We start from the raw sequence: 27,748 nt of genomic DNA, 5'->3' as shown, positions 1-27,748 counted from the left end.
CGATCCCAATACGAAGTTCGCGAACATCAGGGATATCCATCGGGCTCAAATCGAAGCGGGTGAAAAGGAGGTTATCACGGCTGAATCCAGCGACTCTGAATGCCCTAGTGAGGCTGGCAGCTGTATTGTAGTGGGTGTGGTTGAGGATCAATAGTTAATAGTAATGAGGAGGTTGGGTTGTGATCCCATCGTTTTTGTGGTGCCAGAAACAGGGGGGTGCCAGGAAGTGGGTATGTTGACTTACTTGTACACTTCTTGTCGGAACTGTGAGCGTAGCCGATTTTGATTATCACTCCTCTTGGTCCTCTTGGTGAAGGCTGAAGTGGATCCCAACGTTATCTTTCGGAACGCCTCAAATGATTGCAGCTTGTGGCACATCTCCACGTGGTACTGTGTCGATAGAGACCACGCCCGTTTCTAGCCATGCAGGTGCTTTTGCAACAGTGATCGAGCTGGGCAGTTCGTGTCCGAAAGTGGACTGGGGCTTAATGGAAAGAAGACCCATCAATATAGAATGTCTCCCATTCTTCCACAAAACACCAACACAAAACGACCTGGCATTCGGCCTTAAGCTACAAAAACCAATACTTTATCCATTTGACCGATATACATCACATGGCAGAGCTCATCGGCGTCGCAGTGAAGTCCACGCTAAGCATCTCATCCAACCCACTTCACATTTATATCGCAATTGCCTGGTTTCAACTTAATCTCCTGGAACTCTTGCTTTCCTAAGGTTTTCCTATCATCACTCCAGTCACTTTCGGCGGAAGCCTGGTATTCTTCGCTGTCGATTAATAGGCAAACAGGTGCGAAAAGAACCCGTACGACCGATTTTATATAGCTCTCGTATATAGAGACGGAATCGTTGTTCAAGATCGAAAGCTATATTAGGTATACTTACGCGTCTATGAGTGTAAGGTATATGTAATGATTTCAGAAGCCTAGCTATAATAAGAGAAAAATCAAAAGTTAAACCTTAGAGTATGTGTTGGATTTCTTGTCGGATACTAGTTAATAAATATATATTGTATCTAGAATTTATAGATAGGCCGGATTATTACGATAAGAGATATTATTTTTGATGAAGATGCGATGATACCGGCAGTGCCGCTCATCTTCATGATTTATCTTTGCCCGGAAAGTGAGTAAGCTTTGGCTTCTGAGATACCACGACTAATCGACCGCGCCACAGGTCCACGTTGGTACATAAAGATGAACAGGCCGGCTGATGCATTTGCGTCGCTGCAGAGGTTGCGGTTCACCAAGCTACAGGCTGCTCGCGATCTGCTACTCATGCACATTGCTCTCGAGACAGAGAAGAGCCTATTTGCTCACAGGGGAAGTGCATTGAAGCGCTTCCAGGAGTTGTTCACAATTCCCAGGATACGGAGGGCCAATCTGGCCGCGGCGACAATTATGCTGGCCCAACAAATGTGTGGCAGTAAGTAATTGCATGTTGGGGTTCTTCTGCAAATAACGGAACTAAGCATGACAACAGTCAATATCATATCGTTCTACTCGTCATTGATCTTCGTCGAATCCGGATTCTCTGAGCAGAGGGCTCTGTGGGCATCATGGGGCTTTGGACTGGTGAACTTCACTTTCGCTAACCCCGCCCTGTGGCTCATCGACAGCTACGGTCGTCGAACCCTTCTGCCCACCACGTTCCCGCACATGACATGGACCTCGCCTGCAGCGGGGTTCTGTTTCCTCATTGGAGGCGACGGAACGGCTCGACTTGCCCTCATCGCGCTCTTCATCTTCTCATTCACGGCCTTCTACAGCATTGGCCTCGGTCCCGTTTGCTTCGTCTACGCGGCAGAGGTTTTCCCTTTGTCCCACCGAGAACTTGGTATGGCCTGGAGCGTCGTTATCAACGCTGTCGGGGCTTCCATCTTGGGACTGACTTTTCCCTACATGCTGTCTGCGCTCACTCCGACGGGGGCGTTCGGCTTCTACTGTGGCTTGAACATATTAGCTCTACTTATGATCTTTGCCTTCTTGCCTGAGACCAAGCAGTTGACGTTGGAGGAGTTGGATGTAGTGTTTGCTGTCAGAAGTTGGAAGTTTATCCGGTATCAGTTCACCGTTGTGATTCCGTACTGGTACAGGCGATGGATCTTGTGGCAGCGGGAAGTTGTGTTTGAGTCAATTTCTCACGGATCCTCGTCACAGGATATGTAAATTACCACGACGCAGAAGCAAGGATAGTTGTTATCATTCACGGAAGCGATACGCTTACAACTTGGATGCAATCAGAATTCTATAAGCCGACAGGCTTCATTTCATATGCATCTCGTGACTTATGGGGGGTATCAGACAATAAGCCCACTACTTCCACCACACTCCTTCCATTGATCGACTTAATCACAACACTCTTCGCTTCCTCTCTAGTACCGTGACTTAAAGCATGGTCCCTCAAAAATTATATTCTCTGACAGGTAATCAATGGTTTACTGATACTGGGCACGGTATTTATCCCAGAACGAATGCATCCGAACCCCTTGGCCGGAGGTAAAGTGTGTGAAGCAGGCGCTAACTGAGGTTAGTCATATGTCCTTCACGTATCAGAAGATTCGCTCACTCATCGGAGTAATCCATGTAGTTGGTAACAGGATCAGCCCCGGGAAGATCGGGGCACGTATCGCGGCCGATAGGACACCCAAAGGCCTCTTCCGCCTCAAATGGTGTGTCGTCGACGAAGTCACCATCTCCACCGCATTCATCGCCCTGAAACGTGTGGTATACTACACCCAGAATTAGTAAACTCGTCTCTTCAGATGTGGGAGACTGCTAGATAGCTTACGTCCAAGCCAATGGCCGGTTTCGTGAGTCGCCGTGTGGCCGCCGTTATACGGACTGAGGGAGCCTCCAGGAACAGATGCAGCTCGAATGACGACACCATCCATGTAGAACTCGTCTGAGCCGACTACCACGGCGTCTGGCCAGGAAGCGAAACCAAGGAGCGGCGTATCGGGTATAAAGTAGATGTTCAAGTCCGCGTAAGTGCCCTTTCTAAGCGCTTTCTTCATGGTGATGGACACTGGTGACTCGGCAGCCCACGATGCGTTGATCGTCCAGTCGGCACCGACCTGAGTGAACTGCACATCATGGGGCGCAAAGGCTCCATTCATGACGGCCAATTGTCTGTCCAAGGTGCTTTGAGGATGAAACCCGCCGTCGACGGTTTCGTTTGCCGCAACGACGTGCCAGTAGATGTTGATATTGATTGGAACCGGTTTCGCCAAGCCGTTCGCATTTTCCGTTAGCCGAAAAACGCGGGACACTTCTCCATGTTCCTGGAGGGGGGCCGGGGTGCCGCAGGTACGCTGGCTTGTGACGCCCAAGGCGGTCACGAGGCATGATAGAAGCGAAGCTCTCAGCCGCATCTCGTCGGTGATTGAAACTGAACCTTACAAACGAATGGAAGAGAGCTTCGTTTTACGAGGCAGCGATGAAAGTCAAAAGAAAGCAAAACTTGAAGATTCTCTGAACTTGAACAGAAAAGTCACCAAATACATATATAAACATGAGCCGTTCACAGAATCGACATGTAAGCAGTGAAACTTCGTATAGACGTATGATGTTGTCATCGAGACAGTCTAATGCAACGGGCTCAGTAGCAGATGCCAACATAAGAACACGAGGCGGAATCGAAGGCTTGAAAAGGCAGGAGGTCTCAATCCTAGGCTCGCATACGAGGCTATTTGACTGAGACAAGCAAGAATTATCTCAACTTCTTGGCTGTGAAATGCTTCCTTTTTTCTTTTTATCTTTCCATTCGCGCGCAAGTGCAGGCATCTGAACGTTGGTTGCTACCTTCCTTATTCTATGGCCTTGGCCTTCCGGTGGGACGGAAACATCTATCGTGGATATGTTTCCACTGTTAGGGTAGGATCGAGACCGGTCCCATTGGACTAAATGGGCAGAATAGACGAACATCTCGCGTTCCGTAAGCTCCGATTCCGGGTTAACGTTACTGCTTAACACTCAATTTGGTCGTTCTAACATAGCCACAATTGCAATGATGTCTATCAATCTTACTGATATTATTTTGGTCTTTGGGGAGGGGGGGATAAGTGTTTGCTCCCTGAAGTATCGACAATGGTGCTCCATTATCTCTTTTGTTCCACAGCTACCTAAGCTTATAATCAGACTAGAGCAACCAGCACACAGCCGAAAATAACTTTGATATACGATCGACTATTTTCGTGCATCGTAACACATGGTCTACCTTATTGAGAACTTTTGGAGAGATATAGATAACAGCAGATGTCTTCTAGAAGACCCTTGGATTGAAGGACTGGATTAAACTCTCTGGACTGGGCTCAGGCGAACCTTCAGAGGACCTTTTTCCCAAAGGCTGTAAACCTTCTGTTTCTCCGCCCATCCACGACTTTCTTCCGCCAGCTCCATGTCAGAGTTCCAAGCCAGATGCGCCAAAATAAGTCGCATTTCGACATAAGCTAAGTTGTTCGGGTCAGCAAAATCTTCCTGAGGCCCATAGAGCAAGTAAAGTGTGCAAGAGGAGGGGGGTAATCTTACTTTCGTCCCAAACAATTCCGAGCTCCGATGTGAAATGGCTGGAATGCATCACGGTTATCTGTGGCAAACTCTGGATCTCCGAGGAATCTCTCGGGGCGGAAGCTGAAGGAATCCTTGAAGTATGACGAAGATGTGACCATGACTGATGCCCCGCCGATTGAATCGGCCGAGGAGGGGATTGTGTTTACCTATTCCTACTCGGGAGGAACAGAATCACTCACTAGAAGATTCGATGAATTGATGATTGACGATTCAGACGGAATGGAAAAAATCACCTGCGGAGTCGCGCGATTGAGTATTACCCCTCATCGAACATTCTCCGTTGAGAACACCCAAGTGGGAGAGACATCTCAGGATGTCCAGATGGCCAACAGTGACTGGTAAGTTGCTGAGACCCGCGTCGGTGACGCGTGAATGTTGCATCGGGAGATGAATAACGCCCTCCGGGGGAGGGAGGGAGGGGTGGCAGCCAGCGTTGCGTGGTACGATGCGGAACGCGTGAGCTTGAAAACGGCGCTTGGAGCGGAAAAGCGGAGATTCCGGCTGAGTTGCAGTCGAGAATAGGCGAGCTCGGGGGAGGAGAGACGGATGAGGAACGGGAATTAGGTGAAAATTGGTGAAGATGGGCGCGGTATGAGTGCTATAGTAGTGGCAACCAAACTGAATGATCTTATGGACTTGATTGAACTGCTTACCTGCTGTTGGAGAGTGTTGTGCTAATGGACCGCCGCTGTGACCCAACGTTGATACCTTACTGGACACTGCTTGAAAGAGAAGCCAGGCCCAAAGCCCACCCTGCCTTCTGTGAAATGTTTGCCGTAATAGATAGCACCCCGCTGCCATTCTCTTCCGGACGCCATTCCGACCCCGCGTTCCCCACCCAAACTCGCCGTCCACAGACCACCGGCCCCCGCCTCCGATTCGCTCGTCACCGACCCGGACAACCCGCCTCCACAATCCACCGTAACACCGCCGGCCGGCCCCCATCGTGACAAATCTGCATCCAAATCCGCGAAAACTCTTTGCAGAATTTTTGATGATCTCCACGACTAATCCTCTCTCGCAGCAGCCCCGCAAACCCGTCTCCTCTCTTTCATAAACTCCAATCTTGCCTAGCCTCCTATCAAGCAGTTCCACTTGGATCTTCTTCCAAGGCCGGTTGGCCCAATGGCAAGGCGTCTGACTACGATCCCCTTCATCCCTCCAATCGAGAGTTGAGAGATTCGTGTAATCAGGAGATTCTGGGTTCGACCCCCAGGCTGGTCAATATCTTTTGCTCATCCGGGTTCCCCAACCCCTTCTTTTCACCGCCTCCGCCACCCTGAGGGTCCTTGGCCATCTATCTGTCGGAGGCAGACATGAACATTTGTCTCTATGGCTCAGTCGGTAGAGCGTTGGTCTCATATCAAATACATATGACTCTAGAACATCTAGGGATATCCAAAGGTCGCAAGTTCGAGCCTTGCTAGGGACATTATCTTTTGTTGGATGTTGCCATGGCCGCCTTTTTGCACATCGGCTGATTTGACGTCGTGGGTTGGTGAGTCGGACTTCTGCTTCAGTCAATAGCGAACAAGAACATGCTCAGGCACGGCGCGAATGACTCAAATATGAAAGACGTGTTGGTAAAATGCCATTTCTTCATTAGTACTAAGTTCGTCGTCCAAGTGGACGGATCGCACTTCTCTTGGGGTATCCAGTCTCTTCCAACGTCTCCTCTGAGACTCTCTCCACTGACTCACACTCCTACACAATTATGCTCCACATTAGGCGTGGATAGCCTGCTGGACCTGAGGGTACACGCGAACCATCTCATCGTACAGTTGAGGGTGATCGCGCATGAGAACCTGGGGGTCCCAAGCAGAGGCCACGAAAATGGTATCGATACCACTCGAGATGGGCGTGGTGAAGACGTTGGCGATCTGCAAGCCGATGAGGAAGGAGAAGGCCACGACAACAGGGGTGTAGTTGCCGCCCTGGTTGTAGGCGGGGTTGGTGAAGACCATGTACAGATAGGCAAGGAAAGCGCAGGCATAACCGATGAACGTGGCGCCGAAGGAGAGAACGGGGCCGATGAGGCATTCCTGGGATATATGAGTCTACTGATGCGAGAAAAAGGAGGCTTTAAGGAAATACTCACATTGACAAGGGCGTCGATGCCGCGATCCTTAATCATCTTCCAGGTGTCCTTGGCTGCGGGGATGTAGGCCTTGCCGTAGAGGGCAATGTGCGAGAAGGCATATCGGTTGAGGAACGTCACGGCCCAGTCGAGCAGAGAGATGAGGCAGCTCAAGATGCAGAATAGCACGTACGAAACAATGTTGCCGTCCGCGGCCGACTGCTGTTGGGCGACGGAACACAGGTGGCGGAGGAGGTTGATAATGGCGACGATCAAGCTACCGAAGCTGATGGAGCCGAAGCTGTAGGTCAGAGAGCGCTTGAGCGCGCCGCGAGTCGCGCCCTTGGGGAAGTTGTTGACGCAGAAGTACCACGAGCCGTAGACCCCTGAAATGGTGACGTGAATCACGTTCTTGAGCACCTCCGAGATCCAGTACATGGCAAAGGTGATGAAGACGATCAGTCCGATAACCTTGCCCTGGCTGCACTGGCCACTCCTGCACTGAGGGTTGTTCTGCGACGGCTGGTACTTGGAGTAGGTCGCGACAAGGGTGACGGAGTACCAAGCCGCGAATGCGGCACCGAGCATGCCGCCCAGGAAGGAGACCAAGTAGACGTGGCCGTACTTCTTGGAGACCTGGATCGAAGTCTTGAGCATCAGAGCGGAGAAGGGGATGCGGGGGATCCAGCTGATGAAGGCGAAGACGAGGAAGACGCCAAAGATGAGGAAGACAATCCCGCCCGAGTAGTACTTGCGCGAGAGCATGTAGATTGCGGTGACGAGGGCGAAGACGATGTTGAGGATGCCCGTGACCCAGATGAAGGCCTTGGGGAAGAGGCGCGCCATCCAGACGTACGCATAGCTTAGAACGATTGCGACCGCGAGAACGAAGGCGAAGAGGACGATTGTGTTCGTGCTGAGGCCGAAGGTGTTACCTCCATCGTAGATGCCGCCGCCATTAAGGCCCTTTGTCGCAGAGTAGCCGGATATCGTCAGGCCTGAGACGGCCGCGAAGCCAAGGAAGACGGCAAGGAACTGCACAGAGTTATTAGCAATTGAATGCCATCGGATTGTCGCGGTGTTGGAGATGTCGCCACGACAGGATATATCTTACCAGAACAGCAGCCCAGAGGTCGTTCCACTTGGGCTTCTCAATCTTGAATGCTTCCTCAAAAGTGTACTTCTCGGGATCGTAGCCCTGGGGCGGCGCATTGTATCCGTAGCCGTTGCTCCCATTATCGAAGCCCTGCTGAGGAGGCGGCGGAGGGGCGTAGCCTTGCTGGTAACCGCCCTGCTGGTAGTTTTGTTGCTGATTGTAGTCTTGCTGGTATCCGTTGTTGTACTGCTGGGTATACTTTTGATCGTAGGGAGGCTGCTGTTGTTGCTGCTGGCCACCGTAGTAGCCAGCAGACTCGCCGTAGGGTTGCGACATTGCTTCGACGACGATGCAATTGACCTCGTTTGTCGGTCGTGGAAATGTCAGCCTGGGTGGACGATGGACGAATGGTGTGGTGATTGCTGTCTAGAAAGCAAGCTCTTGGCGAAGTGAGGTAGGTTGGAAGAAAACAAAACACAGCACTGGGTGAATAGGTAGCAAGGTCTCAGTCTCAAATGTGGTTGGAATGCAAATTCAATGACGGAGCTATTGAATCGACTAATAACGGGAGGAGCAGCCACCGCAGGCCGCTCTTTTCCTCTTTGGTCCCTCTTTCTACCCATCTCCCTCGCTCATCTGTGTACCATATTCAAGGTACCTTGATTATTATTCAGGTACCTGTGCGTGTGCGCTTTGCGCGGACTGTTCACTGGCGTAGCGCAAGCAGGAACAATTGGAATCAATCAGTTGGTTCTCCAAAAGGCCTCCCACCTACCTAAGGTACCATGCCTGCCCTGGATCAAACCATCATCGCACCTTGTCCGTAGAGAAACACCCAAACCCAAAAGGCCCCAACTGGAATCCATAAAGTAAGTTTAAAAGCCAATCCAGTTTAGCTCCGACCCGTGCCCCGTGCATAGTAACGTCATTGGGCAGGAACATCGAGACCTTGAATTTGAATCGGCCATCGTCACAGGGATTGGCAGCTTCCCTCAGCTGCGCAGGGGTTACGCGTCGATGTGCCGAGCGTCACGTGCCAAGGCTTGTCTGGGCCTTCCCGGTTCTTGGCGGGCCCCCAATCTTTCGAGATTGCTTATGTAACTCTTTCTTCACCTAATGCGGGAAGGTACCTTAATTCCCCAAAGTTCGCGTTTTCTCTTCATATTTCCTGGTACCAAATCATCGATGGACATGGGACGAACTAATGCTGTCTCAGTATTCTCACCAAGGTACAGAAAATTAGCGATAGCTCGACGGTTGACAGGCGATGAGTTGGTGTTGTTGTGCGACATTCCCGCAGCAACAAGGCACAATGTGTAAGGTACCTTATGTCATTGTCGAATCTGGTGACTGAACAGCTCATGACTGAGACAACTCCTCGGGTATCGGCACCGTGGAAACACCCCACTTCGAAGCTCGCAGCCACTCAATTCACTCGAGGCCCAGGGCCAAGCGAGACGTCGGCCCAGAATCCTCACACCTTGGTGGCCCCCAAAACAAGGCCCCGCGACTTGCAGGGACCCCGTTGAATAAACACCAAGCTCGCATGCTTGAGCCTGGGCCCTCGACAGACTGTTGGCAGCCTGTGACCTTTCCCATTCATTCGTTGCCGGCTACCTGGAGTGAGTTACTTGTTGAATGCGACTGATGGACCTCGAAATCTTAGGTAAGCTGTTTAGGTAGGTAGCTTACTATCCAGGTATCGTGCCTACTCGCAATGCGCAGAAGAACAAAGCTATTTACCTTACCTAAGCTAGGTCACATGATATTGATGATGTTGAGGTTATCGCAACACATCACCTCCTCTACCAAAGGGCGCAGGTATGAAGGAGTGAAGCACAATTTACAAAAAGCCTGTGCATATTTTGGCTTCTCTTTGATTCTTATGCGTAAGGCTTGGTTATCGTGAGCTATTTGACCTTTGGACACCTATCAATCATGCCGTAACATCTTCTGCCCGCCCCCGTGCCTCCTTCGATGGCACCGATCTTATGCAAGAGCATCCCTTCTTCTACACCGAGACACCTCATACCATCAATATTGTTCGTCTTGTAGCTTGCTTCATAGCTGATGTCATTATCTGGCTCGAACGGCTCCTGTCTTCGTATGTCTCGGTGAGACGTTCGCAACCTAAAAATCCGGCCTTCCAAGCACCCCCTTTATCCTGATCTACCCTGAAAGTCAGATCCGCTCAAAAACTTCATACAGTAGGCCGACACATTACTTCTCATTTGCGCTCTCTTGAGATTGATTATACGAGTAGAGAATGCCAGGCTGTAGGTTGCCGCCGCCGCCAAGTCTGGCAAGGAGCCAATAGCTTCGGATAGCGAATACGACTATCCCAGCGCCTCGCTCCAGAATCATTGAGGGAGCACAAATTGACCTCTATGCGAATGCGAGGCTGACGATATTCAGTCCGAGGAATAAAAATGTGGACAACGGTGGTGTGGCTGAGTTCCCGCGCAGACAGTCAACACCGCGGAAATGAGTTGACAATCAATTATAGTGTTGGCACGCTATGCCAAGATAAAGCACCGTCCTGACCGGTAGGCCCGCGACTCATACCATCAGTCGGGTGCTATGAAGCATACACATACAGACATTGGAATTCCAATGTTCTTATACATATATAAATGGGAAAGAACTTCAGTAGAATTCCTTTCACGACGGGACACATTTCAATAGCTGTTTCGCTACTACATTCACTTTAGACACCTCCAATATGATCAACTATAAGAAGCTCATTGCGGCTCTTCTGGCCAATGCGCTACAGCTTCACCCTGTATTAGGCCAATTCGTAAGTTCCCAGACGTCTCTTCAATATTAAAGCCATGGACATCATGTTCTAACAAATATATGCTTCTCCGTCGCCCCTAGAAGACACCGGCGTCGTTATCGAAAGCCAGAACGTCTCTGCTCAGTCATTCATCGGACTTCCAGCTCAAGCACAGCCTCTACCAAAGAAGACTCGCTACAGCCCCGACGTAGTTGGCTTCCACCAGGACGGCGGCAACACCAGGACGAACGACTGGGATGGTCCCCTCGGCGTGTCTCCCAACGTCTCCAGCCGGTCTGTTGCCATATCAGCGCAGTACTGGCACAGCGACAACCGACTGACGGCGCGCTCCGTCTGCACGGATGCCGCAGAGCCGTACTTCTGCATCGCAGCCTTTGACCCGGATGCTATGAACATGCTAGGGTCTTGGGCCCCTGAAGGACAGACATTGCTCTCTCCGTACGCCACCGTCGCTGGGGATTCCGTCATCCTGCCTACAATGGAGAGGCACATCTTCGAAGTCGAGAGAGTCGACGATGCTAACGGTACCACGTTCATCCCTCATCGAGACATTGACCTCACTTCAACTTTGCCTCAGAACCACGGCGTCGTGAGCAGCTACGTCGACGAGGATCAGAACGTGTGGTTCACGTCCGTTGCGCTCGCGACAACCTCTACTGCAAGTGACTCCTCCATCCTCGGATACGTGACCCCAGACGGAACAATCCGGACCATCACCCTCGACGGCCAGAGAATCGAAAACTCAATCGCCGTCAGCGGGAAGACAGTCTACCTCAACACCGGTCCCCTCGCATCAGAGACCAACAGGAGCAGCACCGGCCACATGTTCGCCTTCAGACCGAGCAAAAGCGACGGAAGAATCACCGCGCTGTGGAACGAGACATATGACGCCGGTACCGCTGCTAAGCCAGGCGGCTTCTCGCAGGGTTCGGGGTCAACCCCGTCCCTAGTCGGTGACAAGTACGTCGCCATCACGGATAACGCCGACGCACAAGTGAAGCTCTTGATCTACCGCCAAGTCACTGCTTCAGCTGAAAGTCTCGCGGAAGGCGAGCTGCCACTGGTCTGCCAGGTCCCTTTATTCGAATCCGGCGCCAGCGCGAATGAGAATGCCATGGTCGGGTACTTTGACGGGTCGACGTACAGCGTCGTCGTGAATAACAACTACGGGGCCCCGGAACTGCAGGATCTAGGCGAAGGGGCGGATATCAACGGCGAGTTCAACGACTTTGCGCCCCTGGCGCCTGGAATTACGCGGGTGGACATTACGCCTGAGGGTAAGTGTGAGGTCCGGTGGGCTTTGGAGGTCCGCTCGACGAGCGTTCTTAGTCTCTCGACTGCGAATGGTCTCGTGTACTCTTACACGCAGGACGAGGACCTTGCTGGCCAGGGATTGTATGTATGGTACTTCACCGCCATAGACTTCCGGACTGGCGAGATTGTCTGGCGGATTCGGGCCGGAGCTGGGGGTACGTATAATAACAATGTAGCCCCTACGCAGATGTCCCCCAATGGAGGGATCTACCAAGTTGTTGCGGGAGGTGTTACGTGGTTGAGGGATGATTAAGAGAGGGCTGCAAGCGAGAGACTCAAGGCAGAGAGTTATCGTTCTGCAAAGAAGCAATCGAAGCGATATTCTCCTGGGCACCTTCTTACCCAGGAACCGTCGAAGGGAGAGACTGATGGCAATCCAGCTCCCGACAAATACCCAATGCGGCTGGGGTTTGATGGACATCAGCCAGAACCATGGAGCACCCACAATCACGAAAGATCCCAAGGGCCAGGAGAGACAGTGTAGTTGAGAAGCACACGTGCGACTTGGGGATGGAGCCAGTCGCTGGAGCCATGAAGGTCATTGAACTTATGGTATTGATAAGATACTTCGCTTGATACAAGACCGAAGAAGATGAAATGCTTAGCCAAATAATAATCAAAACAGACTTTGCCGCCGCCCAAACCATCAAACCATGAAACCGTATCCCTTGCCTATCTGGAGGCTGCCGTCTTTACCATGTTGTGAACGCCAATGAAACCATATCCCGGTGGATCCTTACACTCAAACAATCTAAATCAACACAGGAGCCAATCCGAAAGACTGCAATGCTCCTACCGCTGCTGGCTCCTCTCCAATCGGTCTCGAGCAGCGTCCACGACGCTTCGGTCCAGTGCCGGCGTGCTTCGCTGCCCGCCAGACACGTCGTCCTCGGCGTTGCCGTCGTCAACCGCGACGAGTTCCCACCTCTTCATTCCGCCGTCCATGCCCGGCCATAGATCCGTGGGGATGAACTCGCCAATATCCTGGCGGAATCCTTCGCGCTCCCGTCGATCATTTTCGACGAGTTTGTCAACGCTATCCATCGCCTTCTTCCAGATGTTTGTAATCTTGTCCTCTACCATGCGGCGCCGCTCGACCTCCAGGATCAGGTTATCATAAGCGCCCGCGTACTTTTCGTAAAAGTCTCGAAGGTCGTCCATTTCGCCAAGTTTGTTGTAGATGGTGTATGTCTCATCCTCCCACCGCTGGAGGAACTCGGCCTCGCTCGCAATGTAGCTGGCCATACGAGCGCCCATCTCTTCCAGCGCAGTGAACCCTTGCAGGGTGCCGAGGAACGCCAATTTAATCTGTCCTGTTTGTCCAGTCATGGCTGAAAATTCCTCTTCCATGGTCTGGAGTGTCTTGTTGATTTCCTGGATGACACTCTCGACCTCTGATGCATCGCTAACCACAACATTCAGCATGTCCGCCCGGTCTTTCATCGTTATCGGTTCGAGGTCGGGCATTTGCGACTCTTGGTCAGCGATTACACCAGACAACGATACACCATCGCCGCCTTGTGACTGCGTCACCTCCGCCGCCCTACGACGAGCAAGAGCCGCGCCGCCCTCTGTCGTCCGCACCGCTGTGACGCACAAGTCAAAGTGTTTAGTCAAGGACGTGAGCAGTTGGGCCATGTCATGTGAACTGTCTACGAGAGAACCGAGAAGCTCGGGTATCGGGTCGTATTGTGACGAGTCGGAGGGCATTCGAGGCAGGGGTGTCGTCGTCATCGTTTTCTTTAGTGCTCGCAGGTCATCGTCGAAGCGAAGGAGATCGCCATCAAAGGATGTTTGGATAGCCTGCAGGTAATTCATTCCGTCAGTCGTCTAGACTATCATAGATAGTGTGGGAAATCCAGAGGCAGCAGGGGTACGTTTACACACCTGCAGCTCGCCGAGGCTCTGCTTCAGAGCCTCGACCATGACGTGGACGCTCTTTTCGTCCACAAAGTCCATCAGATTGCGGCGCTCTTCGCCCGGCGGTCTGAAGACAGCTTCCACAGTTGTATTCTTGAGCATGGCCATAGTCTCCTGCAGCTTCTCATTGGTTGCATCCATGGTCTTGACCAGGTGCTTGAAGTCGCGCTTGCCGGCATCGTAGGTTCTCTTGAGACCACGGCGAACCTTCATCAACAGCGCCAGCTGCTCAGAGATGGCACGTCGCAGGAACTGGGTTTCGGCATACAAGATAACTGCCTCCTCATGGGCCTGGCGTGCATCGGTCGCGATTTCGTTTGCTCGCAAGACGGCCGTCATGGACGAGAGCGAGCGTTTGGCGGCGAGCAAGTGTTCCACCAATGTCTCAACCGGCACATGGTCGGCAGCGGCGGAGGCTGACGTGGAGGGTGCATCACGGCGGTCTCTGGAATGTGAAGGGGACGTGGAGTCTCGGCCGGCCGAGGTGGACGAGGCTGGGCTCCGGCTGGACCTGTGGGACGGGGAATTGGCCATGTTGAATGGGGGAGAAAGAGAGGAAGTGCTTCACGACAAAAAGGTCAAGAGTTGGAGCGATTCATATTTAAGTAGAAAGGAATAGGATTAAGGTGTTGATGTGAAGAGCAAAGCCAAGATGCGAAGCCAAGGTGAGCCAGGGGAGGATGAGGATGTAAAGAGGAACAAGGAAGCGATAGAGAGAAGGACGGGAAGACGGTTGGGATGGGACGGGACGGGATAGGACAGGACAGGATGGGATGGTGTAGGCGACGAGGATGATGTCGCGATAAGGTTGGAGCTTCGGTCAGGTGTGTTATCCTTATCGGACCTGGCTTATCTCATCCGCGCACCACCCCCGAGAGTGCCTGCCACCTGCACTGTGAGGACCTCTTTGGCTGCTGCTGCTGCGTTGCTGTTGGCCGTTTGCGGTGCAGCCTTATGTCGCACAGGCCACTAGAGCGGAGACCTCCCCCTGGAACCACAGTCAAATGGCGGCGATGATTGGCTGTGACTCACTTTTATGGGTCTTTCTGCCTGGGGAGCTCCCAGTAGCTCCTTCTCCAACACTCTTCAGCGCCATTCTAGCAGGAGCGATCCAGATGATCTCACACCTCCCCAGGCACTTGATCATCGCTGCGTCCGGAAAATATCTGGAAATCTGGAATATCCACTGCTCACCTTTGAATGTCACCAATGTCACCTTGCTCACCTTGACTTATCCATTCCCATGTTCACCTTGGAACCAAATCAACGTCACAGTGGTTCATCCTCCCACCACGGCTCAACGTTCTAGAACAGCTAGAAAAGGGGCTGTCAAGGCTGGACCCTGCCGAAGCTACCGACTGAAACAACCTTTTCCACCAACATCCGATGAAACCAGACGCTCTCTGACACTTGTATCAATTCCAGTCCAACGTAAAGCCATCAAAGACGAAGACCGAAGCTGACGTCGCCAGCTCCGAGCTCTACGGAAATCTCGAAGCTCCCGTCGTGCCGATCACTTTCTTGACTCTGGCAGCTGTGGAGAATGATCCAATGGCCTGCTTCAATCTTCGGCAGCTACCCGGCGTCGCTCCATGGCACACCATCCTTTACGGACAAAGGCTCGAACCTGATGCGGCCTTGAGGTGCCGTCAATTTGAATTCCTGTCATCCGATGCAGCAAAGCAAAAGCTCCATCAGGAATTCTCGGCGAAACTGACGAAATCGACTCTCTTTCGACCAACGGCGACCAGCACGATGCTCACCTCATCGTCAGCACGATAATATCAGGCACAGACTTGAGGCGAGTGGTTCATCCAGCCACATGTGGCTCGGCCTCAGCACCTTCGGACTGCGCCATCCCCGGCCGGCCCCCTGGTTTGAGACAGGCACATCCCAGTGATGACTCGCCTTCCATGAGCCGTGGCCGGGCAACAATCTACTCCTGAACACACGTGTCGTAAATTTTCAGAAAAGACAACCTCACAGGCTCATGCGACATCGATCTGTATGCCGCGCGATCTGTCGGGCACTCGATGTTCTCCATGGCCCCGAAATCACCGACTCCGTCCATTTCGCACCTCATCTCGTCTTATCCGATCTTGTCCATCCTCGCGGAATATGTTTCAGCCTTGGACCTTCTTCACATAGCTCAGACGAACCGTAACCACCACGCCCACATCCTCGGTTCCCGTACAATATTCGAGAAGCTGAAAAGCCTCTGTCTCTGCGATGGCCGCGGCTTAGTGCAACGCCAAAACTTTAGCGGACGCTACTGTCCAAACTACTGGACTCTTCTCTGCGGCCTCCCTCCCATGGTTGTCGGGGACGAGGAAATCGAAGTCAAGCTGTACAACATCAAATGCGACGAGGCTGGAGCTCTGCCCTGCCGGAGATGTGGTATCAACGTCTGTGAGGAGTGCAGGTACTACGATCGGCTTCTGTCCGTGGAGGAAAGCTATGTCGAGCCGCGCTACAACTGGCGCCCTCTCAACATCATGTGTCTTTGCCGCGATTGTGACTTCCAGCTCGAAGGTGATAATCGGAAGCTACAACTCAGCGACACATGCGATTGCAACCTATGTCTAAGGTGGCTTTGTACCAAATGTGAAGACGCGCAGAGAAAAGAGACCACAGCGTATTACGACACGCGAACTCAGGAAGCGTCGGGCCAAAACAATGTGCTCAACCAACCAGAGGAATGGGGTCCCGATGAAGCCTCAGAGACCAAGCAACTCGAGATATATGGCAAATGGCGCAATGTGAGTTCCTGTCAATTGAGCCACGTGAGTAGTTGCTTTACACCTGCTAATAGCTCTGCCGTCAGTTCTATTGCCCTTGCGGTGCCGGCGTTGCGCAAGAGACCGTCCCAAGATGCACTTGGTGCAAGCGCCGTGTCAAGACCCAGGACGAATGGTTAGATGAAAGAAATCAGCTTGCCCGACTTGATAAACCGGGGGGTTCGTTCTATGTATGTTCAATCTACGTTGGGAGGGTTGGAAGCAATCACTTACAGTCCTTGTAGAACCCGGATCACCCACCCTTCGTCATGGACACCAGCTATAACTATCCTACTCCCTACCCGAGGCTGGGGTACATTCGGCCTGAGGACGATGTCCCGTGATGATCTTCATCTTTTTTGCCGAGGTTGCTCTTCCGTTAGAGTACACTGCTCGAGACAATTATGCCCGACGTCGTGTGTGGCCGCCCTCCCGTCATCAGTGGTAATCCATGGCATAGTACCGACAGGCATGACCCGGGAGATATTACTCCAGAATTCATACACCACGCCACTCGGACGAACCAACAGGGGATTACAATCGTCTCCATCTGAAATAGGCCAGCAAGGACGAAGAGCCAATCGAACCGGCTCGCTTATACGTCTTGCTCGCACGCTCTTCGTGAGTCAGACGTTCTCACAACCGGTGTTTTCCCGATGGCTGCCACCCCACCGCGTTCATCGACGATGATGGAGGCGTATTGTGTGAATTGATACTTACAAACCGACTTCGGACACGAGTTGACCAACTTCATTGCCGAAGAGCTTTCCGTCCCAGGACTCCAACCAGTCCAGATGTGGAATTCGACCAGTCCCAATTTTACGACGTTCCCCGCATTCTCCCACATGCCGGCATCGCATCGCGCTGGAGATGCGGAGGTGACATGGGAATACTCTCCGGTATTGCTACCTATAATACCTGCCATCTAAAACAACCCTGGTCGTTCCATTCTCCATTCTCCATTCCCCACGATTTCCCCGCGCGCCGAAGAAAATACCGCCGAAGAGCCTCCAGGCTGCATGGAATATCTCCAGACGAACTACTCGTGGCCTGGCTTCGCATCCTTAGCTGGTTGAACCTGCGATGGGACTACCAAAACTAGGCAAACTAGCCACCAACGGCCATCCACACCTTTCTCCCCCGCACCGTTGAGAAATGGCACCAACAACGTGGACCGACATGGAGTTTTTCCCGACTTGGGGAGACATGGGGTTTCCACACAGACTACCACCGTAAAAAGCTTGCCCAAGTGGCCGGCGTCGCATCGTTGATGAGATCATCATTGTGCCTTTTGACTCCTGGAAGACGGATTCCGAGTGGAGGTGGATCTGGCTGCGGCGAAAAGTTGAATGTGATCATGGGAACACCGTCGACTAGGGAGAAGGGCCGACGGCGTGCACAGTACTGCGCAGCGGTGCCGGGGACTAGATGTCGGCCGTCGACTCATCTCAGTCCGAGGAGAAGTTGGACAGATGACGTGGGGAAAGGCACGACAAGAGGGGAAGTTCTTAAGTGGTTGGATTTCCTGCGTACGGGGACCATGGAGCAGAGAGTTTGCAAGCTCAAGCTGTGCTCTTCAATTGGGTCCTCAACATGGTCAACAACTTGATTTCGACGTTAGCGACGGCCCTTGCTGGCCTCACGCTCTGCGCTGCTCAAGATAGCTATACCAATGATACAGATCCTTACTATGGCCAAAGTCCAGCCGTCTACCCCACGCGTCAGTACTGACTTCTCTCTTAACCTGAGCATACCGTGACATGAACCTAACCAAGAACCAAATAGCCGTGGGAAACGGAACGACCAATGAGAAATGGGCCACAGCGTACCAGCGCGCAAAGTCCCTCGCCGCTCAGATGACCGTCGAGGAACTCGCAAACTTCACCCATGGCTGGGATGGCCTCTGCACCGGCAACACAGGCTCCGTTCCTCGTCTCGGCATCGAGCCCATCTGCCTCCAAGACGGCCCCGATGGCGTCCGCGCGCAGGAATTTGTCTCGGCGTTCCCCTCCGGCATCCACCTCGGTGCGACATGGGACAAGAACCTCTCGTATGCCTACGGCGAGGCCCTGGGCGCCGAGTTCCGAGGTAAGGGTATCAATGTCGGCCTTGGACCCGTCGGCGGACCCCTGGGTCGTATCGCGCGCGGCGGCAGAAACTGGGAGGGTCTGAGTAATGATCCGTACCTGTCATCTGTTGGCGTCGGTGGTATTACCAAGGGAATGCAGGATGCTGGAACCATTGCGTGCCCGAAGCACTGGATTCTCAACGAGCAGGAGTACCGCCGGAACCCGAGTGTTGAAGAAGGCGAGGCCGGATCATCCAATGTTGATGATAGGACGTTGCATGAGCTTTATGTTTTCCCTTTCATGGATGCGTTGAAGGAGGGCGCTGCGTCGGTCATGTGTTCTTACAATCGCGCCAACAACTCGTACGGATGCCAAAACTCCAAGTTGCTCAATGGAGTCCTCAAGACTGAGCTCGGGTTTGAAGGGTTCGTTGTCAGCGACTGTAAGTTTCTCTTGCTTTCTGGTCTCCATGGCCGCTGCTTACAATTACCACAGGGGGCGCACAACACGCCGGCGTGGCAACCGCAAACGCAGGTCTCGACCTGGTCATGCCAAACGAAGCCTTCTGGGGCGCATCCCTCGTCGAGGCAGTCAACAACGGCAGTGTCACCCGTGAACGCGTCGAGGACATGACGACAAGAATTCTTGCGGCGTGGTACTACATCGGCCAGGACAGCGACGACTACCCAGCCGTCGGAGCCTACTCGAACCTCCAGAAGCACGCGCCCGTCGACGTGCAGAACGGGCACAAGGCGATCATTCGCGAGATCGGCGCCGCCGGTACCGTGCTGGTGAAGAACGTCAATGGCACGTTGCCGTTCAAGAACCCCAAGTTCTTGACGGTGTACGGTTACGATGCTAGCTTGCCTCCCACGCCGTGGGGCAGCACGAGTTATGGCCCGTCATGGGGTACTGTACTGGCGGATACCTTCAACGGGACGTTGCTTTCTGGTGGCGGCTCTGGAACGACGACGCCGCCATATGTCATTACTCCTTTCCAGGCCATCCAGGACCGTGTTATCGCGGACGGCGGAGTGGTTAAGTGGGATTTCTACTCTGAGAACCCGCAGCCCAACTACGTCAACTCGGAGGCATGTCTGGTCTTTATCAACGCGTGGGCCTCAGAGGGATACGACCGACCAAGCCTGACGGACGAGTTTAGCGATAACTTGGTCAACAACGTCGCGGCCAACTGCTCCAACACGATTGTCGTGTTGCACTCTGCCGGTAAGTCTTATGCTACTATCTAGCATAGCCACCGCTAACCGAAGTTCCTACAGGAACCCGCGTTGTCGAAGCCTGGGCAGACCATCCCAACGTGACAGCAATCCTCTTTGCCGGCTTACCCGGCCAGGAATCGGGCAACTCCCTCGTCGACATCCTCTACGGCGACGTCAACCCCAGCGGCAGACTCCCTTACACCGTCGCCCGCGCCGAGACAGACTACGGTAACCTCCTCAACTCGACTGTCGAAGCGGGCCCGTTCCCGCAGGACGATTTCACGGAGGGTCTGTTCATCGATTACCGCGCCTTTGACCGCGACGGGATCTCGCCCCGGTACGAATTCGGCTTCGGGCTATCGTATACTACCTTTGGCTACTCTTCCCTCTCCGCGAGTCCCGCGTCGGGCGTGAGCGCCGGTATCCCGGATCCGAGCGTCGCGATTGTTCAGGGCGGACACCCCGCCCTCTGGGAGGAAGTCGTCTCCGTGAGCGTGACGGTCCAGAATACGGGCGGCGTGGGCGGCCATGAGGTCGCGCAGCTGTATGTTGGTATTCCCGTAGAGGGCACGCCCGCGAAGCAGTTGAGGGGCTTCGAGAGGGTGTATGTCGAGGCGGGCGGAAGCGCGACGGCGGAGTTTGCGCTAACGAGGCGGGATTTGAGCTTTTGGGATGTGAGTGCACAGCAGTGGCGGTTGAGTGAGGGTGAGTATGGGGTTTGGGTTGGGGCTAGTAGTCGGGATTTGAGGGTGAATGGGACTTTTACTATTTGAGTGGAGGGAGGGTGGATGAGATAATGAGGGGGGGGGGGGGGTTACTTTAATGCTATTATCGTCTGAGGCAGGAATATAGCTCGAGGTAGTTGTAATGATGATGATGATGATGATGATAATCAATGTGGCCGCATGTTGCATTCAAATACATAGGTACACTGCCAGGAACGAGAAATCCAAGTCCATCCCTCTCTTCAAGACAATAATAGTTTTTTTTGCAATAATTGTACATTGCACCTGTTGAAGTCGTTCACTGAGAATTAGAGGGGAGATATTAGACTTCGTGCATACATACCATTCATCATTCTCCAAAGTGCCTGGTCGGAGTCACGGAATCGCAGGTCGTCCCCGAAAAGCTTCATTCGAAGTCTATACCTGCGCGTCTAACTGGACACCACCAACCGTGCGATTGCACACCTTTCTGAGAGATCCCAAAACAAAATGAAGGAAAAAACTACGTTGAAAAGAATCAAAAATGGGAGGGGCCTAAGATCATTCACGGAAAATGCAAAAAGTTAACCAGCGTGATGCATCCGCCGGTAATCGAAACCGGGTCCCTTGCTGATCCGAGGAATGGAAGGCAAGGATGATAACCACTACACTACAGATGCTGGTTGTTGAAATGTCTGAACTCTAGGTCATACTTGAAGGATGAGTTGTCTGGTCAGAGCTCCGTCGGGTGGGTCTCAACCACGGGATACCGCGGGCTGCCGAGGGGCCAATCAGAGAGCCGTATGCGAAGAGCTCCCATCTCCTCCCCTTCCGGCTCCAACGAGCGAACGAACTCCCCGGAAGGTTTGTTCCCCCTACCAGTCAAACATCGTAGCCAAAACATCAAGTCTTTCCGAGTCAACAGCACAGCCGGCGGCGAAAAAGATGCACTTGTGCTGCACGACTTGGGCTTCGGCGTATTAAGCTTATTCACGACTCCACTCCACGAATCCTCCCCCTCACGCTACCTTACCTCTAGCTTGATTCGGCAACCATGTCGTCTTGAATTGAAGAGGCAGCGCAGACTGGTGATGTTGAATAATGCGAGGACCTCGCAACATATTACTTCAATTGCCCGACATTGAATCCGGTTGACTGGCAACGGTGAAGAGATCCAAGGCTGGCAAGTCAGTGCGAATGTGCAAGGTCGCGACAACGTGGCTGGGACTGGGGAGCCGGTCGATCTTTGTCCGAACTCTATGGGTACCACGTCAACGAGCAAGGACTGTCGATCTTTCGAGGAGCGATTCATTGCTTTCGCACGTGAACAGCAAGATATTCGCAAACTTCGCTGCAGCGATTCTTCCCATCCTTGTCGTCTTTTCGAGTCCGTTGGGGTCTCGGGGTATTCCATGTCCGCTAGGTATGGGACGCTTGAAAGGGAGGGACACGGGAAGAAGCAAGAAACAGGGAGGATATGCTGACGCCCTGACATGACCTCGAATGCTACCCTTCACTCGCCTTGACAGTGGTGACGATATCTCCAATCTCAGCATGCTTTCTCCTTGAACGGCAGACGCTCTGATGGGCATTGACGCAAGATGCGATAGAGAAGGGCCGGTTGAGATATCCTCGACAGTTGCTGCTCAACAACAAATCCAAAATCACAATCTGGCCCCAACTCCATTACCGCCCGAATTGACTTGCGGAAAATGAGCCGCTAAGCCTCCCACCGGCTCAAGAATTACTCCTACGCCATCTCCGTCATGTTGAGTCGCCCGCCCGCTGTCAGTCTCACAACTTACCTCGGTAGCTTCCATCACTTCGCGCGTAACTCATCACCTCGCAGTCTCAGTCTTGCATGAGATCCCGAACCACCCCTCTCTCGACGGAGCACATTCACGGCCGAGATCAACCAAACCCGCAGAGCAGACTACGGAGTACAGAACTGCAGTGAGTGCAGTGCGGGGAAGACCCGTTAATTCAAGATTCAGTGTTGCATTGCAGCGCTCGCGGCGGAGGGTGAGGCAAGCACTAGCAAAAGACTAGCGAACCGCCATCACTGAAAGAGGTGTGCTAACAGTCTCGGCAGATTGCTAGAGCACTGCTGTATGCGACAATGATCGTCATCGCAGCCACTTCCGAAAAGTGAAGCCGCCTGCGAACGCCGCTCCGCACGTCTACATAATGTCGTCCTAGAGGTCGTTGAATTGCTGGCGTTGAGAGCATGGGATACCCTGTCCGGCGAAGGGCCATCCCGCGCGGTCTAGTGAACTGTAAATTTTACCTAGTCCAAGGGGGCAAAACAGCAACCGCAAATCGTTTTGCGTAGCCTGCGAGCATTCGGACGACAGGGATCCAAAAGTTGAGATGAGGACTGTGCAAGGAATGGCCCGGCTGAGTGACTACTATTTCTGCATCAGATGATCTGTGTTGCTCAACACGAGCGCAGCCCCGAAGTAACCCAACATCGACAACTTCTCGATCCGATATTCTTCTTCCAGATGGACCAACTTTGATATTTCCCCTGTCAGCTTTCTCCTCTCACTGGCTCCTTAGGTTCAGGAGAAAATAACTCAATATCCTACCAACCCTTCGTGCCTCGTCTAATAGTTGAGGTTCTCGTATCCCTTGATAAACCTTCGCCGCTTCTTAAAGCCCCTTGGTCTGGTTTGGAATTCGCAAATATTTACAATGTCGTCACTTTCCTTTGTCTTTTTGGGAAAGACAACTCAAAAGCTTGACTCAATCAAGCACGAAAGGGAGGCGCCAGCAAAATCTTGGCGGACCGAGCCAGTGACCCCGCGCCGAGAAGGCCCGGAACAGTGTCCGGGCTATCGACTAATTCTAAGCGCAGCGGCGCGGACATGGATCAAGGTGGCATTCTTCGTCATGCCGAGTCCCTGGAGATTAATTGCCCACTAGCTGCCTCCCCAAAGAGATCACCACCATGTGCGCCTATATGTTTCTCGTCGATCGTGGCTTATAAGAGCTGGCGATCCCTCGTGGGATGGGTATCAAGATCTGCAAGTAATTACGGATACCTCGGCGTCGACGAATCTCTCAAGGTGTGTATTATCCCCAAGTTTATCATCGTCCTCTGGATTTCCCATGTCTGACTCAACCTACAACTCCAGTCAAGCCGCTTTTCACAATAGACATCGCCATGAGGTTAACAAATCTCTTCGGCCTCCTCGCCGCTTCCACAAGTCTCGTCGCTGCTGTCGACCTGACCGGCTATGAGTTCATCGTCGTCGGTTCCGGCGCCGGCGGCGGAGTCTTGGCTGCCCGTCTCGCCCTCGCCGGCCGCAAAACCCTTCTCATCGAAGCCGGCGATGACCAGGGAGCCAACGAGAACTACACCGTCCCAGCCTACCAAGCAAAGTCCACCGAAGACGACGCCATGGCATGGGACTTCTTCGTCCGCCACTATGCCGACGAAGCAAGGCAAGCTCGCGACTTCAAGACCACATACGAGACACCAGGTGGCGGCGAGTACACCGGCCTCAACCCGCCCTCCGGCTCCAAGATGAAGGGAACTCTGTACCCTCGCTCTGGCACTCTCGGAGGCTGCACCGCCCATGATGCACTCATTGCTGTCTACCCTCACCGCTCCGACTTTGACTACATCGCCAGCCTCACCGGTGATTCGTCCTGGTCAGCAGACAACATGCGAAACTATTTCATCCGGATGGAAAACAACCGCTACCTTCTCCCCGGTGTTCCTGGCCATGGATACAATGGCTGGTACAGCACCGAGACTGCCCCTCTCAACCTCGCCCTTCTCGACCCTCAGCTCTTGAGCCTTGTCACCGGAGGCGCATTCGCCCTCGGAAACGAGACAAATTTAGTCTTCAACATCGCCACCCTGCTCGCTGGCGACGGTAACAACGTGGCCGCCAGCCGCGACACGACGCCTGGCTTTTACCAGATCCCGATCTCCTCCAACGACGCCCACCGTGTCGGTTCCCGCGAGTTCATCGTCGCCGTCCGTGACGCAAAGACTATCACCGGCGCGAAGCGATACCCCCTCGACGTCCGCACTAGCTGTCACGTCACCAAAGTCCTCTTCGACAACTCCTCTCCACCTAAGGCTACCGGTGTAGAGTTCCTCGACGGAAAATACCTGTACCGCGCAAGCCCCCGCTCCCGCAATGCCGGCGCCGGCACCCGCGGCACAGCAACCGCCTCCCGCGAGGTCATCATTGCCGGCGGCGCCTACAACTCCCCGCAGATCCTTAAGCTTAGTGGCATCGGCCCGGCCGCCGAGCTGCGCAAGTTCAACATCCCCATCGTTAAAGACCTCCCCGGCGTCGGCACGAACCTGCAAGACCACTACGAAATCGCCGTCCAGGGTCGCACGCCCGCCGACTTTAGCGCTCTTAACGGTTGCACCTTCGGCTTCAACGGGCAATCCGACCCGTGCCTCGCGCGCTGGAACACCCCTATCCTCGGCGACCGCGGCATCTACGAGTCCTCGGGCTTTGCGGCGACAATGTTCTACAAGAGCAGCACCACCGAGCGTAACGAGTGGGACGTGTTCGCGTTCGGCGGACCCGTCAACTTTAGGGGCTACTTCCCCGGCTACAGCGTCAACGCGACCATTGAGCACGACTGGTTCACCTGGGCGATTCTCAAGTCGCACCCGCGCAACACGGCCGGCTCGGTGACGCTGCGCACGGCTGACCCGCTCGACGTGCCGGATATTCTCTACAACTACTTTGATACCGGCTCCGGCAACGCCGAGGCTGATTTACAGGCCATGACGGAGACCGTGAAGCTTACTCGCGACGCGTTCAAGCGGCAGTTGGTGCCCATCAAGGAGGAGTTGCCTGGCGCAGGCGTCCAGGGTGACGCGGCTGTGAAGCAGTATATCAAGGATACGGCGTGGGGTCACCATGCTTCGTCGACGTGCCCTATCGGCGCCGATAATGATCCGATGGCTGTGCTCGACTCCAGCTTCAGGGTGCGTGGGGTTAATGGCTTGAGAGTTGTTGACGCCTCGGTGTACCCGAGGATTCCTGGCACGTTTACTGCCGTGTCTACGTACATGGTCGGTGAGAAGGCTGCCGATGTGATCTTGAGCCAGAATCAGTCTTGAGCCAGAATCAGTCTTGAGCCAGAATCAGTAGACGATGAGGGGGTGGGAAGCGGATCTGGGAGGCTTTTTGTTGATATCAGCGTGCTTTTGTGTCTCGGGTAGCAGCAATGCGCTTAATATGATTCATATCGCTACTTACCTTATCCTAAGACGCAGGTTCCGTGAAAGTGATTAATTCTAGTCGTCCATTGTCGGCAATGTTCTTCTATATCATGCTTATAATTGCGACTTCAATAGATTATCTTGTAGAGGGTAAGAATCGCAGGCTTAATGGAGGCTATAGGTGCTGCCATCATGTACGTGTAGCTTATGGTCGGACACGATGGACTACGAGAGTCGGAGTGTGAGGTAGGCCCGTCGACGGCTTCATGAAGCATCGACTTCACGAGACCTCAACTCCAGCAATTACCCTGGTTATTATGGAGAGTGTTTATCCAGAGGTTCAGCTCTTCTACGTAAGACGGCTATTCAAGTTGCCGAATACGGATCTGAAGTGTTTGTCAAACCGAGAGTGGTGGGAGTTCAATGGCATCACGCCTTGCCCGTCGCGCCGCCGGTTCACGTGATAGACACGTATCTGAAAGCCCTAGATCAGCCCGGGCGGTTTTCAATATCGGCTTCTAGAGAAGATGAGCATGACAACCTTCCTGAAGGAATCAGTGTGCATTCGGAGGCTGCGCTTCCGCAGGAAATTTTGATGGTATAGCTAAGTTCACCTGATACAATTCTAGGGATCTTACCACGCTCTTCAGTGGTAGTGGCCTTGACTTCAATGGCGCCTCTCGTCTGCCTGATTCGGGACGGCAACGGCTTCAGGTAGTTTACTCTGCCAGAGGCCAGATAGTTTACTCGAGCTCTTCGGATTTAGAAAATGCTCATTCGCATTTTCCGCCATTTTGATTTTGAATAAGTCTCCTCCTCACTTCCGCTAAATCTATTCATCCATGAATGCGAGAACAATATCTCCTCGTCCGACGGCCCCACCTAAGCTTTGCCACAGATGAGGCGTGGGGTCATTCATGAACATATCCTCTTGAGGCCCGTCAATCAGATATGCCATAGCTGGTTTCAGTTTTGGAGGCCAACTCAAGAGGATGAGCCCAGAGTCTACGGGAAAGGCCTCTGAAAACTCGCTCGCAAAGTCATCGGAGAAGACAGACTGGCTGTCCGCGTTCACCAAAGCTATCACTTGCTTCCAGGACCGTATTACTTCGATTCCAGTGGCAAGGCTAACTGAGTTCACGCTGGAATCGCATATGGGTATGGGGTCGGAGTCTGTCTTTCCCAAGTCACCAGGCCCGCTGAAACGCATGTACGGCGCCACGCAGAGTGTTACTCCCAAAGTCAATCCACGTTCTGCAACCTTTCCGCGCAATAGATAAGTCAAGCCCATGGTCCCATAATAATCGTCAATTGGTGACTGGAGCTCATCCTTTCTTACCGATGCTGAATATCATCGGCCTGGCGGCTAAATGCCAGATTCTCTAGATGCTCCCAACGAATGACTTCACGAAACAGACCCGCGGATCTTAGCGATGGGTGAAAAATCGCCTAGGCAGCATCTCCCCTCCGAGTCCTGTGCAGGATGCCGAGTGTTCTCCTTCGTACACGTATCTTACATTCGGCTTCTTGCAATTAGATGTCTCAATAAACTTGTGTCACTGCGTAAAGATCGCTTCCAAGATCATGCACACATAAGTCCGTGATGATATTTTGCGAGCGACTTCTCCTAACGCCGAGGTTTGACTTGCCGGCCGACCTGCCGGCCGGGCAACTCTAAAGCAATTGGCTACTTCGGCTAGATTCATCTCAAAGTTGGCTTGGCGAGCGTGCCAGGAACCTTGGCAGCGCCCGGCACCTTGTTATTTACAGATATAGGATCCGGCGTGGGTCGCGGATCGGTCCAGTTGCCGATAATCCACCATTCATTGAAGTTGGCTTGCCATTTGCTCTTCAGTTTGACAGGAAGTTCCATAACGTGACCACCGGCCATCTCCGTGGCGCCCTGTGGCTTTACAGTATTAGTAATTCCATCGCGATACTTCGGTCCGAGTTCTTCTACACTTCTGCACGTCATCCCAGT

At 53.2% G+C, this 27,748-nt stretch overlaps 10 protein-coding genes across 10 annotated transcripts; 5 read left to right on the top strand and 5 right to left on the bottom strand.

Annotated features, from left to right (window-relative positions):
• Positions 1-1,215: 1,215 nt before the first annotated feature.
• CTAM01_16646 (uncharacterized protein) lies at positions 1,216-2,187 on the top strand (the record flags this gene model as incomplete). The annotated part of the gene is made up of 2 exons (XM_060532638.1): positions 1,216-1,444; positions 1,502-2,187. 2 exons carry the CDS (start codon positions 1,216-1,218, stop codon positions 2,185-2,187), a joined length of 915 nt encoding a protein of 304 aa, XP_060372793.1.
• Positions 2,188-2,456: 269 nt separating this feature from the next.
• CTAM01_16645 (metalloprotease) lies at positions 2,457-3,392 on the bottom strand (the record flags this gene model as incomplete). The annotated part of the gene is made up of 3 exons (XM_060532637.1): positions 2,457-2,538; positions 2,588-2,750; positions 2,810-3,392. The coding sequence occupies 3 exons, from the start codon at positions 3,390-3,392 to the stop codon at positions 2,457-2,459; spliced, it is 828 nt and encodes a 275-aa protein (XP_060372792.1).
• Positions 3,393-4,311: 919 nt separating this feature from the next.
• CTAM01_16644 (cytochrome P450 ClCP1) lies at positions 4,312-4,688 on the bottom strand (the record flags this gene model as incomplete). Its single annotated transcript, XM_060532636.1, has 2 exons — positions 4,312-4,497; positions 4,557-4,688. 2 exons carry the CDS (start codon positions 4,686-4,688, stop codon positions 4,312-4,314), a joined length of 318 nt encoding a protein of 105 aa, XP_060372791.1.
• A 112-nt stretch (positions 4,689-4,800) lies between these two features.
• CTAM01_16643 (uncharacterized protein) lies at positions 4,801-5,535 on the bottom strand (the record flags this gene model as incomplete). Its single annotated transcript, XM_060532635.1, has 1 exon — positions 4,801-5,535. One exon carries the CDS (start codon positions 5,533-5,535, stop codon positions 4,801-4,803), a length of 735 nt encoding a protein of 244 aa, XP_060372790.1.
• A 779-nt stretch (positions 5,536-6,314) lies between these two features.
• Positions 6,315-8,099, bottom strand: CTAM01_16642 (uncharacterized protein; the record flags this gene model as incomplete). Its single annotated transcript, XM_060532634.1, has 3 exons — positions 6,315-6,632; positions 6,689-7,702; positions 7,782-8,099. The coding sequence occupies 3 exons, from the start codon at positions 8,097-8,099 to the stop codon at positions 6,315-6,317; spliced, it is 1,650 nt and encodes a 549-aa protein (XP_060372789.1).
• A 2,386-nt stretch (positions 8,100-10,485) lies between these two features.
• Positions 10,486-12,127, top strand: CTAM01_16641 (uncharacterized protein; the record flags this gene model as incomplete). The annotated part of the gene is made up of 2 exons (XM_060532633.1): positions 10,486-10,564; positions 10,641-12,127. The coding sequence occupies 2 exons, from the start codon at positions 10,486-10,488 to the stop codon at positions 12,125-12,127; spliced, it is 1,566 nt and encodes a 521-aa protein (XP_060372788.1).
• Positions 12,128-12,666: 539 nt separating this feature from the next.
• On the bottom strand, positions 12,667-14,328 carry CTAM01_16640 (kinase activator; the record flags this gene model as incomplete). Its single annotated transcript, XM_060532632.1, has 2 exons — positions 12,667-13,677; positions 13,762-14,328. 2 exons carry the CDS (start codon positions 14,326-14,328, stop codon positions 12,667-12,669), a joined length of 1,578 nt encoding a protein of 525 aa, XP_060372787.1.
• Positions 14,329-15,836: 1,508 nt separating this feature from the next.
• On the top strand, positions 15,837-16,915 carry CTAM01_16639 (uncharacterized protein; the record flags this gene model as incomplete). The annotated part of the gene is made up of 3 exons (XM_060532631.1): positions 15,837-16,553; positions 16,619-16,762; positions 16,817-16,915. The coding sequence occupies 3 exons, from the start codon at positions 15,837-15,839 to the stop codon at positions 16,913-16,915; spliced, it is 960 nt and encodes a 319-aa protein (XP_060372786.1).
• Positions 16,916-18,164: 1,249 nt separating this feature from the next.
• Positions 18,165-20,633, top strand: CTAM01_16638 (glycosyl hydrolase family 3 N terminal domain-containing protein; the record flags this gene model as incomplete). Its single annotated transcript, XM_060532630.1, has 4 exons — positions 18,165-18,291; positions 18,357-19,082; positions 19,136-19,867; positions 19,921-20,633. 4 exons carry the CDS (start codon positions 18,165-18,167, stop codon positions 20,631-20,633), a joined length of 2,298 nt encoding a protein of 765 aa, XP_060372785.1.
• A 3,097-nt stretch (positions 20,634-23,730) lies between these two features.
• On the top strand, positions 23,731-25,665 carry CTAM01_16637 (GMC oxidoreductase; the record flags this gene model as incomplete). The annotated part of the gene is made up of 1 exon (XM_060532629.1): positions 23,731-25,665. The coding sequence occupies one exon, from the start codon at positions 23,731-23,733 to the stop codon at positions 25,663-25,665; it is 1,935 nt and encodes a 644-aa protein (XP_060372784.1).
• Positions 25,666-27,748: the final 2,083 nt, after the last annotated feature.

This window comes from Colletotrichum tamarilloi, assembly GCF_030869305.1.
Source record: "Colletotrichum tamarilloi strain Tom-12 chromosome Unknown Scaffold_243.1, whole genome shotgun sequence".
NCBI lineage: Eukaryota > Fungi > Ascomycota > Sordariomycetes > Glomerellales > Glomerellaceae > Colletotrichum > Colletotrichum tamarilloi.
This window is presented reverse-complemented; position numbering and strand designations above follow the sequence as displayed.